At 42.5% G+C, this 14,229-nt stretch overlaps 1 protein-coding gene across 20 annotated transcripts in view; it reads left to right on the forward strand.

The window, feature by feature from the left end:
- Positions 1-3,236: 3,236 nt before the first annotated feature.
- FMR1 (FMRP translational regulator 1) overlaps positions 3,237-14,229 on the forward strand; it is a 50,613-nt gene continuing 39,620 nt past the window's right edge. For 18 of the 20 annotated variants that reach the window (XM_043570957.1, XM_043570967.1, XM_043570947.1 and 15 more), the window contains exons 1-2: positions 3,237-3,536; positions 13,710-13,762. In XM_043570957.1, coding sequence (XP_043426892.1) covers positions 3,486-3,536; positions 13,710-13,762 — 104 coding nt within the window. In that variant the 5' untranslated portion in view covers positions 3,237-3,485. Of the gene's footprint in view, positions 3,537-13,709; positions 13,763-13,874; positions 14,002-14,229 lie in introns of those variants that run through there. The other 2 variants (XM_043570954.1, XM_043570963.1) reach the window with 2 other exon arrangements.

Raw genomic sequence — 14,229 nt, forward strand, 5'->3', positions numbered from 1 at the left:
GAAACAAAAATCTCTGTTCTCACCGAGCTTACATTCTAGTGAGAGGAGACAGAACTCACCTGGTGTTTTGAAGAAACAGCAAAGAAGCCAGTATGGCTGGAATGGAGTGAAGGAGGAGGTAGAAGGTGAGACAGATAAGACGCCAGAGTATGTAATGCACTGAGTCCAGAATAAATAAGCACTTTAGCTTTTACCCTGAGACACTTAGGGAACAACTTGGAAGGGTCTTAAGTGGCAGAGTGGCTTGACAGACACCTGAATAGGGTCACGGTCTCTTCTGTGTTCAGAATAGACAAGAGGGTAAGAGTGGCTGCAGGGAGACCAGAGAAGCTGTTACCCTCATCCAGGTAAGAGAAGATGGGGGCTTGGAACATGGTCTTAGTGGCACAAGTGGTGACAAATGGATTGTAGACTCCGAAAGGATTTGCTGATGGGACTAGGTGTGTGTGAGAAAGGGACAAAATGATTCGGCTTTAGGCCTGGGAAACTAACTTGAAGAAAGGGTTGCCAGTGACTGAGAGAGAGAGAATATGAGAGGAGCAGGCTCACAAACAGAACTGAGTCCGTGTCTGAATTCAGCTAAGCTGTCTTGAAACGGGGCGTTTCAAGAGCTAGAGATCAGAACAGGCTAAGATGGAGTTAAGCGGGCAAGACTAAGAGCATGTACATACAGGAAGTGAGGCTAGGCAGGTACTCAGTCATCAAACATTTCCTAAAATCAACCACTTTGTGTCAGGAATACAAAGAAAACTAAGACATCTTCCCTTCCTGGAAGGAACTCACAGTCCAGTGAGGGAAACTGAAATACAAATAAGTGATCATAGTACATCAAGCATCCCAGGAGAGGTATTTCAACATTTACCGAATCCCTGCAATGTGCCAAGCAGTGTGGTGAGGAAGCAGGAGATATGTACAAAGTTCTGCGAGAGCACAGACACACACAAATTCTTGCAAAGGTTCGTACACACATTCACAAGGGTTTTCGCCACAGTGTGACAGCAGGGAGTTGGCAGTAACCAAGATGCCCGGCACTAGGGAAACGTATCAGTAAAATCTATGGAATACTCAGCAGCAGGAAGAAGCAAAAAACTAGGTGTACACACAGCAATGTGGATATAATTCGAGAACACAGGGTTGAGCGAAAGCAGTAAGAAAAACGTTTCCAGTCCAATACCATCTCTGTAAATGTAAAAGCATACACAAAACACTGCAGGTCTTAAACTATCAAGGAACTATACCAACACATTGCAGTTGGTATCTAGAGGAAGAATGAAAGTGGGTACTAAGATGAGGGAAAATAATAATATAAAATAATGTAAATGGGACAGGGGCCTGGCAGGGACTGATGATGATAATGTGCTGCGAATTGAGGAGCAAAGTTAACTGAATTCCCTGCACCTGAGGTAAAATAACTGGCTAATAGGAATCCATCTGATAACCCTAAGGAGAAGGGTGGTTCTGGGAAAGCAGAAGTGTGTGAGTAGAGACATGGAGGCATGAGAGTGAATCATAGGTTCAGGGAACAGCACCAGGTTTAGCATGGCTTGTAGAGGTTGTGAAGAGCCGGTAGCATTTGAAACTCCTGGGTGAACTGAATAACACCCTACACGTGCAGGGTATGACCATTCTAATCAATCTGTCCCCTTTCACTACATCAGGGTGAAAGATCATATGCTCTGCCCCCGTCCAGCCGTCCTGCGGTCTTCACATCTTGTGACTATTCCAATGGGTCACTCCTGTGTACTGTGGCCTCAAGGAATGTGGCCCTTGATCCGCTGCTGTAAAACTGGAGCTCCACCCCAGTGACACTGCTGCTCTGGCTAGGAGTGGGGTGGGAAGGGAACCGGAGGCCCAAGCATGCCTCTAATTCTGGGGCATCTGCCTGGGGGCCGTTCACCCCACCTCCACCAGCTCAGGGCTGCCAGTTAACTCTCTCTGGTCACATTCTAGCTGGAGTCATTTCCCAGCCTTGACCACCCCTCCCCCACCCCAGACTGGGTCCTGTCCCACTATTCTAGGGGTATCTAGTTCTTCATAGCCCTTATCACAGTTGCAACTCGACATTTACTTTTCTGATAATTTAGTTATGTCCACCTATGCCTCTGGATTCCCAGTTAAATGCTGGCAATCTTTTTTTTTTTTTTTCTCTTCACCAATTTCTCACTAGTACTTATCACAATGCCCGGTATGTGGTAGGGGCTCAATAAACGTCTCAGTTGGATAAAAGCCTTCCAAAAGAAACCTAGGTCAAAGTGGATACAAGGACAGTGCAGAAACAGGAATGAGAAAAAGCTGGGGTTTGTTGTACTGTGGGGGGGGGGGCGGGTAAAAGGGGAGAGCTGCAAGGAAACAGGTGCGCTGTCCCTGGTAGACAGGTCACCTGACTGCTGTACAAACGCCCACCCCGACGCCCTGTACAGGGTGGGTATACAGTAGGGGCAAAATAATAGGAAAATAAACTGTAAAGGAATTAACAAGTGCTTAAGACATTCTTTTTTTTTTTTTCTTTTTTAAACGTATGTCAAGTAAAAGTATGAAAGTGAATTGCCGGAAGGGAAGCACTTGGGTCAGTGCCGGGTCTGAGGGAGGACTAACATTTGCAGAGGTCCTGACACAATCCGCTGTGTCTCAGAGGACACAGGATGTATCCATAGGACAGACCAAAATCTCTTGGGGGAGGGGGCGGCGTTATTCTCACCTTCTGCCTCTAAGGGTCACACAAGCCTGCGTCACCGTGGTTGCCACTGTAACTAGTTCAAAGTCGCCTTCGATCTAATTCTTCACCTTTAGGCTTGACCCGTACTCCACCTCCAGCTCAATTAGATGTGCCCCACTTAAAAAAAAAAAAAAAAAAAAAAAAAGCCTCCAACCCAAGCCAGCCCAGACTTCGAATAAGTGAATACACTTGATCACTACAGGAGGATCTTTCCCACGCCTCCACCTGACCCTCTACAGGAATAGGCGCTCTGGCCCTCGCCAGGCGCCACGAAGCGGCGCGACCTCAGCCCGCGGTGCGACCTGTCACCGCCCTTCCCGCCTTCCCGCCTCCAACGAGCCCGCGCACGCCTAGCCCGCGCGCAGTACGTGTGGCCCGGCCCCCAGCCGGTTTCCAAGCAGCGCGCATGCGCGCGCTCCTGGGCCCGCGGGGAGAAAGAGGGCGGGGCCGAGGGGGGCCAAGCCCGCGGGGGGAGGGGCGGTGTCGGTCACGTGACGCTGTTTCACTGTTTACACGCGGAGCGGCCGGAGCTTTCGGCCTCAGTCAGGCGCTCGGCTCCGTTTCGGTTTCACTTCCGGTGAGGGGCCGCCTCCGAGCGGGCGGTGAGCCGACGGCGAGCGCGGGTGGCGGCGGTGACGGCGGCGCCGCTGCCGGGGGGCGTGCGGGAGCGCGGCGGCGGCGGCGGCGGCGGCGGCGGCGGCTGGGCCTCTTGCGCCCGCAGCCCACCTCTCGGGGGCGGGCTCCCGGCGCGAGCAGGGCTTTCGAGAAGATGGAGGAGCTGGTGGTGGAAGTGCGGGGCTCCAATGGCGCTTTCTACAAGGTACTTGGCTCCAGGGCAGGCCCCATCTTCGTCCTTCTTTCCCTCCCTTTTCTTCTCGGCCTCGGCGGGAGGCAGGCCTGGGGCCCTCTTCCCGAGCGCGGCGCCCGGGGGTCACGGTGCGCTCGTTGGGATGTTTGGGAGAGAAGAACCGGACTTGGGGCCTGTAGGAAGCCCCTCGAGCCCCGCTGCCTCTCCTATAAGAGGCCCCGGCGCCTATCGGAATGAGAGCGGGCAAGGAGAAGAGCGTGTCCTCTCGGGGGCCGAGGGAGAGCTGGGGATGGGCCAGGGCCGGCGGCAGGTACAAGATCCCGGCGGGAAGGGCCGGTATCCGCGCGAAGTGACGGCGACGGCTTATTTCCCTTTCCTAAATATCCTCTCACCGTGGGATCCGGGCCTGACGTGTGGGTAGTTGCTGAGTAGCTGGGGGCGCTTCCGTCGAGCCGCCTCCTGCCTCTTACAGAGGGTTTGAGATCTCTTTTGGCTTCTCTTTTCCGGTGGTCCAGCGTTGGGACTTCGGAGAGCTCCACTGTTCTGGGCAAGGGGTGTGAAGAAAGAGGAGTAAGAAGCTGTAGTCGGTACCGAATCACAATGGCAACTGATTTTTAGTGACCTCGCTTTGTGGATTTCAGAAGAGATTTTTGAGATCCAAAAGTTTCAGGAAGACCCTGACATATCCGAGTAATGCATTAGAGAAGTTTGTAATCTTGAATATTGGCGGCCCCCTCCCTTGTTATAAATGCGGCCAGATTCAGGAATACAGATGCTTCAGCGTCTGAAAACATTATTAGCAACTCTGCTACTTAAGGAAACAATTTTTAACCCTCGAAAGGCCTGAATATATGCCATGAAACTTCAGGAAATTAACTGAGAGTACATTATTACTAGAGAATTTCAAATCGCGAATAGAAATAATTGCTTTGTGCTCCAAATACTTGACTATCTTTTCTCAATGTGTAATGTTGCAGTGGACAGTATTGTTGAGGTTTTAAATAGGCATGCATAGTAGTAATGTGGGGTTTTCTCTTTTAAGTTACATCACTGCAGATCTAATATCTTACATTTTCAAAAGGAGGATTTAAAACATTCTTAACGTATCAGTAGGGCATCTGTTGGTAGTAGTCACTGTAGATCTAGTAGATCTACACTGTAGATCTATAAATTCTTGTTTTCTCTTGAATGTTTCTCTATAACTCCTGTAAGTAAAATTCCACTTTAGTATTTTGGCAATAGAAGGTACATATGGAAGGAAGTGTGGAAATTAGCTATTGTCATTGTCCAACACATTTCTTAAATTTATTATAGCATAACTGAAACATTTCAGAGAAGACTCAATTGGCTATGGGAAAATTAACAAGTGACTTCATACGTGTGTATTTACCAATTCTGTGGAGATATTTGAGATCAATGTATTTCATAAGTGCATAAAGTATGGAAACACTTTTAGCCAAAAGATAAAACCTGTAGCTATGAAAGGAAAAACCCAACATTTATATTGTTAGTCTCACCAATATAAAATTGTTTATGTTGACTCTGTAGTCAAAATGTTGGTTTGCATTTATTTTAGTGATCCATAATAATTTCTGCTAGTTAGTGTGGAATCATTCTGGTTCCTAGATGGGTAGTTTTGCTCACTAGATTTGTGGTGCTGACTGTAGTCAATATAAGCCAGGGGTTAATGGTTGGGCAGTGTTCTAATAGATCTCTGATATTAGATTGGGCACCACTCTTACCGTCTTTCAGTGGAGTTTGCCTGCTATGAGAAGGCAAGTAGCACATCCTGGTCTTGAAGGATTTATTGTTCCCTTCCAGCAACCTATCATTTGCTGCGGTGATTTTGCTTGCAAGCTGATTGGACTATAATAAGAAATGCCCTCTATCTTTGCTCTTAATCCTCCGTTTTAGTTGTGTGTGTGTGTATTTTTTTAATGAATTTGCTTAATATGAAGGTAAATAAAAAGAATGGATTGTCCCTTAGTTTCTTGAAGGAAATGTGAAACATCAAATACGTGTAGAGAAATTGCTATTACATTTACTTAAAGTTTATTTTTAAGAAAACTTCAAATGGTCTGTGCTGGTACAAAAATAGTTTCTATAATGAAGAGGTTTAACTTTTCATAGGACTCAAAATATTGTCAAGAATTGTAAAGCAAAAAGTAAATCGAGTTGCTTGTCCAGTGAGATGGACAGGAAAGATAGGAAATAAAACACCAATAAAAAATGAACTATTATGGAGAAACATTACATTTATGAAAAAGATAGGAACCTGGTTCATCAAGAAAAGCCTTTAAAAACTGAACAACTCCAACAACTTCAGTGTAAGTGAATTCACACTTCTATTTGCCTAACACAACCACCATATTGCAAGGGATGATTCTCCATCTTCTGAGCACATGGTCCAAGTTTACAATATAAACTGGATAGAGTATAGCTGCAAATATTTGGATTCTTTTCTCTGCAAAACAACTAAAGTTCAAGATTCACAATTAACAGAATCATGAAACCAAAACTCTAAGATTGGAGAGTTCATTTCTATTTTTCCCTCTAGTGTTTATTCTTAAAAACTTGAAAGTTACATTTAGTAGTTGTCAGAGCCACTACTTTTATGCTTGCTTATTCCTTTGACTTGGAAAAAGTCTCATGTACAACTTAGAGTCTTATGTTATTTAAGACATGAGGACACATGAACAAATGTCACAAAATCTTTCCAAAGTATCTCCTAAACAAATAATTTTGAAATAGGTTCTTTATTCTAGGGGCATCTACCTAAAATAGTGTAGTGGTGGCTTTTGTTTTGTTTTGGTGTTAAGGGTTTCTTTGGGGGGGAATGAGAGTTCTAATGTATTGAGAATATAGAACGTATGTCATTCTGATATGAATGTACTACTATATCCTAAAGTTCTTAGGTTTTGGATACTAGTATGAATATTACTAAAGATGGATAAATCATGTGTTTGAAACATAAGATAGTTTTCTGAAACTATAGTGACATCTGATTCAATATTGTAATACGGTGTGAATATGCTAAATTGTATTCTTATTTTTAGATTTTAATTTAATACATCTTATGTTTTTAAGTTTGGTATCTGAGGACAGACTTTAATGTGGTAAGTAATATTGTTGAACTAGCAGCTATCTTATGACAAAATGTACAATCAGGAAGAGGTATTTTTGATGAAGACATTAGTGGCCCAACATGTCATGTTAGCTACATACATAGCCTGCTAGAAATCATGTTTTACTACAAATAAACTTGCAGAAGGCATTATTCATGTTTATTATGAAGTCTCTACATCTAACTTTGCATTATAGGTGTTCTATACTTCAAGGAAGTGGGTTATTCAGGTCAACCACATTTTTTTTTCTTCCCCAAGTCTAGCCTTTTTAGGGTTTGATGTCTTTGTGGAAGCACCATTTTTCCCCTTTCGAAGTGTGCATTTTCCAACTTCATGCTCACACATTCTAGAAACCTCCAAATTATTACTTAAATACAAAGCTCAGTGGTATAATAGTTGGGTTTCTGGTTCCTGTCCACTGTGGGAATGTGTTTTCTGAGATGGCTGTGATCATGATCATGACTGTTGAGAGGTACTGAGAGCTTTCTAGGTGCCAAGCACTATTCTAGACACTTTACATCTGTGAATAATTTATTTAATCCTCTCCCACAATCCTGAGGTGCTATTGTTATTCCCATTTTGTAGATGAGGACAGAGATGTACAAAGAGATTAGGTAAGTGGTTTACTACTGAGACTCATAGCTAGTAAGGGTTCTCAGATTTGTGATTTGAGATCACATAGCATCATTTCTGAAATGATGAAATTTAACTTGAAGAAATAAACTGGACTTGATTTCCTGCCCTTTTTAAAATTTCATTATAACCTTCCGATTGTATCTTGTTAGCGTAACACCTCCTTAGTACCATTGTAAGAGTTGCAAGGTGATGTTACCACTTTTTACTGTTCATACAAAGATGCCATGACATATGCAGCTTCTGTATCAGCTTTTTATTAAATTACCTCTTGCATCTTGATATTTTACTATGTAATTCTTCCTATGAATTCCTACTAAGGAAAGAGAAAGTTGGAAATCTTTGACCTCACTATGAAATTGCTTTTGTCATATGGAGCATATAAGAACTGAAGCATTAAAAAGTTTGAATACATACGCACACAGGAAAGTTAATACTATTCTCTCTACCTGTGTGCTATCTTAGAGTCAAGATGAATCAGGAAGAATGCATTTTTCTCAGAATTTGTGTTAAGTGCCCAAGTAAAGTCAAGTAATCCTGGACATGTACTGTGGTTGGAGAAGGGTTGTTGATGAGGTTAATTGTGCTTTTCCCTTTCCATTCATTCCTTTGTGTTGTTAGGGCCCACATTCAAAGGGTGACAAATGATAACCCCACTCTGTATGTGAAGCCTTGGGTTTGAATTCTATATCCCTATGCTCTGGTCCTGTGGGCTTTCTTTAGGAGGGACGTTTTGCCGTGCTCTACATTTTCTCTAACGAGAATTACCATTGCACTACATGTGTTGTCTTCAGTGATGGTGTAGTAGCTGTGTTCTGTGGGGATCAGGGGCTAACACTGAAGTACATACAGGTTGTCTCTATGATAACCACTCTTCTGACTAGTGACTAGTGAGTTTACCAAGTGAAGACGTGTGAGTTGGAGGGTAAGAGTTCACCCAAATAGGGATGGACTTCTTAGCTTCATCAGTCCTGGTAGTGTAATGTTTGAATTGTCATTGCACACTTTGGTAAGTATGATTTCTGCTACTGCTTCTTTGATCTAGTTGCCAGTTAAGTTGGGGATCCCATAATGACTTTTTGATTTCTTGTTTCTTCTCCTGATGAAGAGCCTGTATCTGTCTTTAGCACTGCACTTTAGCATCTTTCTCAAACCCTAAAGGTTTTCATTACATCTTTTCTTCTCAGAGTCTAAATAACCTTTCAGTATTTAGTATCTTTGAGGAAATAGTCTTTTCTTTTTGTATCCCAATTCTTAAATCTTTTTTCTTTAGTGTGCTTTTGTTGAGATGTAACTTTCTGAACTGCAAGAGTATTTATGGTTCTGCATCTTTTTTTTAACGTTTTATTTATTATTATTATTTTTTTTTTGAGAGAGAGAGCACGAGCAGGGGAGGGGCAGAGAGAGAGGGAGACACAGAATCCAAAGCAAGCTCCAGGCTCCGAGCTGTCAGCACAGAGACCGACGTGGGGCTTGAACCCACAAACCGTGAGATCATGACCAGAGCAGAAGTTGGACGCTTAACCAACTGAGCTACCCAGGCGCCCCTATGGTTCTGCATCTTTCATAAAATACACCCCTCTCTGCTTTACCTCTCATTTATTTAGTGCCAACTGTGTGCCAGGCAGGCATTGTGGTAGGCACTAGACATGTGTGATTTCATTACAACACCCTTATAAGGCAGATCCAGTTCCCCTGTATCCATTTGTTACTAGCAGTTGAGGAGTCTGAGGCACAGAGACTACTTGGAGACTTTCAAAGCTTATCTGGTAGAACCAAAATTTGGAGCCTAGGTCTCCTTCACAGCAAAACTTTTTTTTTAATGTTTTATTTAATTTTGAGAGAGAGAGAGAGAGAGAGAGAGAGAGAACACACAGGAGGGACAGAGAGAGAGAGGGAGACACAGAATCCGAAGCAGGCTCCAGGCTCCAAGCTGTCAGCATAGAGCCCGATGCAGGGCTCGAACTCATGAGCTGTGACTGTGAGATCATGACCTGAGCCGAAGTCGGATGCTCAACCCACTGAGCCACCCAGGCGCACCCCCTTCATGGCAAAACTCTTTTTTTTTTTAATTTTTTTTTAACGTTTATTTATTTTTGAGACAGAGAGAGACAGAGCATGAACGGGGGAGGGGCAGAGAGAGAGGGAGACACAGAATCTGAAACAGGCTCCAGGCTCTGAGCAGTCAGCACAGAGCCTGACGCGGGGCTCGAACTCACGGACCGCGAGATCGTGACCCAGGCCGAAGTCAGACGCTTAACCGACTGAGCCACCCAGGAGCCCCCACGGCAAAACTCTTAACCACTAAGTTTCCTGAGTCCCGTAAGAGCCCTGGCTCTCAGTACAGTGCAGCTCCCTTTGTGCATTCTATTCAAACCCCTTCCGTCTGTCGTCTTTGTAACCTCAGGGATCCCCCTGAACCTATCTTCTCCCCTGATACCAACTTTGTTTGGTGTAGATAGGTGGGGATTACTAGTTTTCCAGGTTGGTGGTGGGTAGGGTGGTAATGCCCTGGACGTGTCCACGGAACGAGGGTGTATGAGTGTTGGGGTAAGGGAAGGGTGGCCAAAAGAACGGTTACTGGAGAATGTTGAGCCGCAGGAAGATGGGACCCTGGTTGGACGTGAACAGGTTAGTAAAAGGCCTCAGAAGTCGAGATGTTTCTCCTGGGTGTGAGAGCAGGCCAGATGCAACCAATAGTTTCTTCTATTCAGCTTGTTACAGCAGCAACAAGAAGGTATTCTGTGCCTTCTGTATTTACTTAATATGCAAACAATGACTAAAAATGACTGATTTTGGAATGGTCCTACAAACATCCACATACAAATAAGCCTCATTAACTAGAAAGCCAAGGGCTAGTAGGCTGTGATGATTATTCAAATCATTTCTGACACTCTACATCCAGAATTGCTTTCAAAGCCTTTGAAAGCCTTTGGTTGTTAATAGTCACAACAGTTGCAGATCTTCCTGCTTTGAGGGAACGTTTGATTTTTAGGTATTAGGCACATGTGGTGAATGAGTATGATTAAACTGTGCAATAACTTTTTGGCAAAGAGAAAAATAAAAATAACAGCAATAAAGCAATGAGACTGACCTTTAGAGTCAGTAAGGTGGATTTGAAAACAGTCCCCAACATTTGTAAAATGCTTTTAAATCAGTGCCATCCAGTGGAATTTTCTGCGATGTCGGAACTGATCTCTACCTGTGCCGCTCACTACAACAGACACTAAGGCATGTGTGGCAATTGAGCATTTGAAATGTGGCAAGTATGACTGGGAGACTGATTTTTTTATTTTATTTAATTGTAATTAATTTAAATATAAATAGTCACATATGGCCTGTGGCTGCTATGGTAGACAGCATAGTTTTAGAATAGAGCAATGGTATTGGAAAGATGCCTAATTAAGTGAGAACAGTTTTTCATTCAGCTGTAACAAGGTTCTCTTGACTGACTAAAGGACTTAACATTTTCTGCATAGTATACAGTAAGGAACTAATGTTAATTGCTGCGGCGACATGCAAACATAAAACTTGAGACAAGAATGAAAACAGAAGCAGGACACCTGGGTGGCTCAGTCAGTTGAATGTCTGAGTCTTTTTTTCTTTTTTTAAGTTTATTTATTTGAGAGAATGAGCGAGCAGGAGAGGAGCAGAGAGAGGGAAAGAGGAATCCCAAGCGGGCCCCGTGCTGTCTGCGCAGAGCCGGAATCGGGGCTTGATCCCACGAACCACAGGATCATGACCTGAAACGAAATCAGTAGTCATAGGCTTAACGGACTGAGCCACCCAGGTGCCTGGAGCGTCCTACTCCTACTTTCGGCTCAGCTTATGATCCCAGGGTCATAGAATTGAGCCCCATATCGGGCTCCGCATGGAGCATCGAGCCTGTTTAAGAATCTCTTACTGTCCCTTTGCCCCTCTCCCCCAGCTCATGTGTGCTCGTGCTCCCTTGCGCATTCTGTCACAAATAAAAAAAAACATTTTTTGTAAATGAAAACAAATCATGCCCCTTCTTGGTGAATAAGGGATCACCTCATAATAGGAATCTTGATTTTAGTCTTTGGATTCCCTCCCCTCAAAAGTGGATGGGGAGGGGGTCTGCTATTCCCATTCTAAACTAAAACATCGTGGTTAGTATTAAACTGGAGTTTTCAAAAGATGCTGTAGAAAGTGCTCATGATTTAAATACAGCTGAGGAAACATGATGGGAAGAAAATATGGATTCCTCCCCACCTTTAAATCAGCATCTATAGAAATATATGTGCATGCTGAATTTAGAAATAATAACTTAGCCATGTTGGGTATAGCAGAACACTTGGATTCCATTTTATAGTCCCTCTTGATCTTATAAGGGAACTTTTTTTTAGCATAGCTTTGCTTTTATTCTTTTCAACATAATTGCAGAAGACTGGTGTCTCTGTTTATGTAGCTTCCATATAAAAGTTTTTTAGGGCCCTGCTTCACCTGCCATTGTTTTTCTTAAGAGCAACTAATTGATACTTGACTGATACATTTTAATTTTGTATCTGGAGAAGTGTAAGTTTTTGATTAAGCCTTTAGCTTCAAGCCTTGGAAGACTTTTAGCAAGACATTTGCCTTGGATCACTTGTTTGTTTATAGTTTTAGGTCTTACATTTTGGTCTCATACATTTTTAGTTTTTTGTATGTGGTCTAAGAGTCAAAAACTTACTCTTCTGCACATGGATATCCAGTTGTCCTGGCAGCATTTGTTGAAAACGCTATTCTTTTTCCCTATTAAGTTGTGTTTGCTTCCATGTCCACAGAGGATTTCTTTCTATCACACCCCACGCTGTTTCTCCAGCTCAGAGTCTTTGTTCCTATTTTCCCTTAGGCCTGGCATGCTTCTTCCATCTTCCGCTCCCTTTTGTGTTGCGGACTCTTCCTCAGTCTTCCAAGTTTGATAAGAAAACTCACCTTTACTTTGTCTTCCCTGATGAACACAACACACACACACACACACACACAATCTTTTCTCTATGGGTAGGATAGGAACACCTTGAGCAATGATCCATTTCATTGAGTTCTTAGTAGGTCGTCTGAAGTCTGAGAGTAAATAAAGTAAGACCTTAGGAAGCTTACCGTTAGTGGGGAGACGAGCAATAGTAATATAGTGGGGGGAGTTTATAGTAGGGGTGAGCATAGGATATGCTGTAAGAATGCAAGGACGGAATGTAACCTAGTCTGGGTTTGCGCATAAGCGGTGGCACCTGAACCAAGACCTAAGAGACTAATAGAGGTAGCTAGATGAAAAGAGGGGAAGGACAGTGGGTAAGAAGGAACAGCATTTACTGAGAAGCCCAAATAGTTTCGCACTGCTGGATCCGCAGCCTCCAGGGATGTGAAAGATGAAGCTTGGAGAGGTGAGGGGTGGGGCCAGGTCACGCAGGGCCTTTTACAGCCAAAAAAGGAGTTTGGCCATAATCCCACAAGCAGGGAGAAAGCATGGAAGGAGAGAAACGTGTACAGAACAAATTTGAGTAAGAAGCTTAAATCTCTCAAGCCATTATAAAATGAATTAAGATATAAAGCCCCTGTGGGTTTCTTTATGCTTTATCCTACTCCTCTAATTGTCAAAACAAAAACAAAAACCTTTCCTGCACCTATTAAAAACTTAATTTTATAGAATTACGGACAGCATGCTGCTTAAAGAATTCTTGATAATTAGTTAGCTATTACTTTAGTTATGTCATTTTATAGAATTAAAGAACAGGCATGCTGATTAAAGAATTCTTGGTAATTAGTTAGCTATTACTTTTGTTATGTCTTTCTGCAGATTACTAGCAATTGCGTCATCAGATTTAAAAGATTTAAACCTCTACTTTATATTACTGTTTTTTCCTCCAAGTGCCTATGAGATTGAGAATTTAATTAAACTCTGGTAATTGGACTTTTTAGTGGCATTAGCAGCATATTGCCATTCAGGAAAATTTACTGTGCTTGTATATACCTAGATTTGAGATTATACTTAGTCATTTACTATTGTAGTCTCCTAAAATTGTATTAAAGAGAAGAAGATAGGTTACAAGAGATCTTTACTGGCTGGCATGTGGTGCTGGATCAAATTTCTTAGTTTTCAATAATTTTAGCCTAAAGTGCACCTCGAGGTACGTACTCAATACCTGCATTGTAATTTCCAATTACTTCACTCCTTAGATGCTGACCTCTGGAACAAGCAGTTTTGTTTTCATGTTTTGTTTTAACTAATCCATATTCCTAGGACCTAGCACATAGTAGGTGGCCAGCTAATAGATGTGATCCATGAATGAGTCATCCTCACAAACTGAAGCTTTCATTTGAAGCTCCATTTTATTCTTAAACAGAAAATGTTTGGTATCTCTATAAAATTTAACTAAAAACAAATGATCTTTAAGCTTACAAGTTAATGTAACTGGTGTCTTTCTTACAGGCTTTTGTAAAGGATGTTCATGAGGATTCAATAACAGTTGCATTTGAAAACAAGTAAGTGTCTTATTTTAAGGTTCAGGTTCCTTAATATTTCATACTAATTATTCTTTTTGCTCCTCATTTTAAAAAATTTGAGTCTAGTTTGAGTGTTTTTCAGGAATGGATCTTCATGTTACTCACCAGGAAGATCCTGAACAACTCAATATTAAAACCAATGGAATGAGTGTTCCTGCTGTTAACCTCAAAGATCCCTTTTGTTTAACCTTGATCCCTACATCCCATTCCCCTTGAATGTAAGGAAAAAAACCAGATTCTTCTGTATTAGTAACTTTGAGTTTGGATAGAAATATTTGTGATTGTTACAACATGAAAATGGATTCATGGGTATTGGTAAAATTGATGAGGGTTTTATAATGTTAAATGTAAAATCGATGGTCTAATTGTCTAGTATATGTTATGAGGAATAATCATGCTTACTCATGAACTTATATCTGTTTCATCATGTATTTATAATCAATAAT

The sequence above is a fragment of the Prionailurus bengalensis genome, chromosome X (genome assembly GCF_016509475.1).
Source record: "Prionailurus bengalensis isolate Pbe53 chromosome X, Fcat_Pben_1.1_paternal_pri, whole genome shotgun sequence".
NCBI classification, from domain to species: Eukaryota; Metazoa; Chordata; class Mammalia; order Carnivora; family Felidae; genus Prionailurus; species Prionailurus bengalensis.